Here is a 3,422-nt window from a genome sequence, read left to right on the forward strand (position 1 = left end):
CCCGCTAAAATCGGTACGAGTGGTCACCGTACTTATAGGCGGCAAAGTGACCATCAGCTGAAAATGAAAATACAAAAACAAAATATTTTCGCTTCTGGCTGAGTTGGCGTATCGTCCACACGTAAGTTAAGTCTAGACTAACTAGACTTTTAGTTCTTGAATGAATCATGCTTGCAAGGCATATCAAACCGGTAAATTAAAATATATTTTAAGCAATGAATGTTACTACATATGTAGGTCCCATAGGTTTAACACAAGTTTCTTCGAATTTGTAAAAATTGGGGAGGTTGGTTTAAATTAAACCGCTCAAACGTACATACATACATATGTACATACATATATACTTGGGCTTCACTCTGCAATCATATCGCACTTTCTCAAATGATTCTCTCACAATATGACCCCCAAATGTTGTGATTGGTTATTATATATATTTTTTTTTGTATCTATTATGGATCCGATTCTTATGTTCCCACTCAGATACTGCGGTGTTATCGATGCCAAAAACATCGGTCTGGTCACCTCGATTGAGCGCATCGTCGAATATGTCTTCATGCAGGCATTGGCTTTTCCCAGCTTGGAAGGCGATGAAGAGGATGTTAGCTGCGGTCTGATAAAAGGACAATTGCTGCCGGGCCTAAGGTCCTTCTGCAGTGCTCTGCGTGTTTGTGAGCAAGTGTGCGATCATGTGAATATATTCGACGATAAATGTGATATGTTTGAGAAGATCGAACACGTTGAGGAGGTCAAGGATATGGCAAAGAATCAGGAGTTTTGTGGGCAGCTGGAAGAGCGTGTAAATAACTGGATAAAGGGTATCATGAAGATACTAGGTGAAAGTGAACAGTTACGCAAGGAGAATGACTCGAGCGGCCCGCAGGATGAGTTGGAGTACTGGAAGAAGCGTGGTGCGTTATTTTCGCAACTGTTGGCACATTTGCAGGACCGTGAGGTGCAATATACGTTGCACTGCCTCTTTTTGGCTGGATCGCGGGTTATGCGCGTGTGGAAAGAGACCGATCGAAAGATAACATTTTGCTATAATGAAGCGCGTGATAATTCGAAATTCATTCAGGCTATGGAAACTTGCTGCCACTCTTTGTATTTGGACGATCCGGTAGGTGTCGTGCAGTAATAAATTTTGGTTAATAAAATATGAATATCAATTTTCCAATAAATGAAATACATCCACGAAAAAAAAAATTAAAAAATTTGAAAATAATCTTTAGGGGTCCCTACCGGCGTTTGAAAATATTATAATTTGATAGTTATTGTTATCGAATAATGAATTATCAATACCAATTTAGAGCAATTGCAAGTTTAATTCCAATTTTTTCACAACTTGGTAGCGACTCCTAAAATTATTTTAAAATTTTGAAAGTCCTTATTTTAGCGCATAGGGTGCTATGTATATGTTTTATACATATATACATACATATGGGTGTTTCCATGATGTCGGACGTAACATTCGTACGACTTTAGAGTTAAATAAATCATACCCCGGTGTCGGGAAAATCGATGAAGAGGAGGTCATAACGGACGTGAGAAAACAGAAGTGGTTTCAGACTACATGTAAAAATAAGCAAAACTCTGTGAATCCTGTGAATTTTTCCTTTCTTGAAATAAAGTCAAATAACGGAACCAATTCATTTTTAATCAGAAGCATTTCGTTCTTGGTTTAATTTTGAATTAAAATGTGATAAAGGACGTAACAGACTTTTCCCCCACAATATTTTTTCAAGTAATACATGTGGTATTCTTTTTGTACGTTATCTCTCCCTAGGGTTGCCAACCGTACTATAAAATATAGTATTGTACTATTTTTTGGGTCTGCGTACTATATATACTGTTGGAAAAAAATATATAGTATGCAAAACTACTTAATTTCTTCAATTATAAATATAAATATATTTCAGTAATTTGTAAGAAAGAAATGTTTTAAAAAGGATGACATTTATATTGAAATATTATGACTAAAATAAATATACTTTAAAACAAAGGGTCCACAGATCAAAAATCGCATCATTTTTAAAAATACTTAGAAAGATTTACCGATTTCTCTATTCCTGCAACTTCGGCATCCACAGAAAGAGTTTTTTCTATTAAGATTTTGAAATGGTGAGATGAGAGAGATAAAGCGAATATCTCACTACTAAAAAATTAACTTTGGATTTACATTAATTTATATATTTATAGCGATAAAGCATATGATACTTTCAAAGAAATATATTTTTTATAGAGGAAATGCATAAGACAGAAAAAAGATATATACTTAAAAAGCAATTTTCCTTTTTCTTAAAAAAATACTATATATATTTGAAATGTACTATATTTTTTGAGATTTTTTTGAAAAAGTACCATCTTATATATAGAAATGTTAAATGGTTCTTAGATTTAAAATGACGTTAAGATGAAGTCTCTACTATCAGCAGAACCCCAGATATAACGATCAAAAGAAGTACATGATTAGTCAGAATCACGAAAAAAAGGAAACTTTGACAGATCATATCTCCGAAGAAAAAAAAGAAGAAAAAAATTCGTCCGAAATCCGTCCGACTTAAAAAAGAATGGCTCTTATAAGATTGGCCACGAAATGACCTTGAAATTGACACTAGCGTTATTTTGCCACTCGACATTGGAAATCTTTTTTTTTGTTAATGAATTTTACATATTTCAAAAAAAAAATTCAAGCTAAAGAAAAACTGGCAGGATGGAGGTTACGTTCATTAAGAATATCCCACATATATAATTTAATTTTTAACCGACTTCCAAAAAAGGAGGAGGTTATCAATTCGTCAGAATATTTTTCTTTTTATGTGTGTTACCGCATAACTTTGGACCACGTCAACCGAATTCTTTTTGCATCGGAAAGGTAGTGGCTCAGAAGTGGTCCCATACTAATATGGATTAGATCCCATCACTGGATCATGAAAAAATTAACGGTACTCCTAAATTATTATACGAGATTTGAAGTCGGTTTTATTTTTTGCTTAAAAATTATTTGTTTCAGTTCTTCTCTCCACCGTTTCGCGTTTTCATAACCTTTTTCGCCATCTGAATACGAAATTTAAATTTATAAAGCCGCTTGAGCCCATTTACATACTTGCATTTTCGGTTTACATTTTTATGGAAACACTCATATGGGAGCATTGCTAAATACCTTTTTTACAACCAAATATTTTTTATTCAACAAAGTTTTATGAAATGATTCTTCTTCTTACTTTTATTCAAAAGGTATGCATGAAACAATCGATACTCAGCTTACTCCAAACTGTGCGACTCATCTACAGCGTTTCTCAATTTTACAACACTTCCGAGAGAACCTCATCACTTATGGTTAAGGTTCGTGTTTTATATTTTATTTTCATTGAAAATTAACTAGTACTGTAATTAATCTATTGGAATAGCTTGAAATAATTTTA

The 3,422-nt window shown here is 33.6% G+C and overlaps 1 protein-coding gene across 1 annotated transcript; it reads left to right on the forward strand.

Annotated features, from left to right (window-relative positions):
* The first annotated feature begins 540 nt into the window (after positions 1-540).
* On the forward strand, positions 541-3,404 carry LOC118750692 (dynein heavy chain 5, axonemal-like). The gene is made up of 2 exons (XM_036485423.1): positions 541-1,117; positions 3,235-3,404. The coding sequence occupies exons 1-2, from the start codon at positions 554-556 to the stop codon at positions 3,376-3,378; spliced, it is 708 nt and encodes a 235-aa protein (XP_036341316.1). The 5' UTR covers positions 541-553; the 3' UTR covers positions 3,379-3,404.
* The last annotated feature ends 18 nt before the right edge of the window (positions 3,405-3,422 follow it).

The sequence above is a fragment of the Rhagoletis pomonella genome, unplaced genomic scaffold (assembly GCF_013731165.1).
Source record: "Rhagoletis pomonella isolate Grant_MI unplaced genomic scaffold, Rhpom_1.0 Rhpom_scaffold_00361, whole genome shotgun sequence".
Taxonomy (NCBI): Eukaryota; Metazoa; Arthropoda; class Insecta; order Diptera; family Tephritidae; genus Rhagoletis; species Rhagoletis pomonella.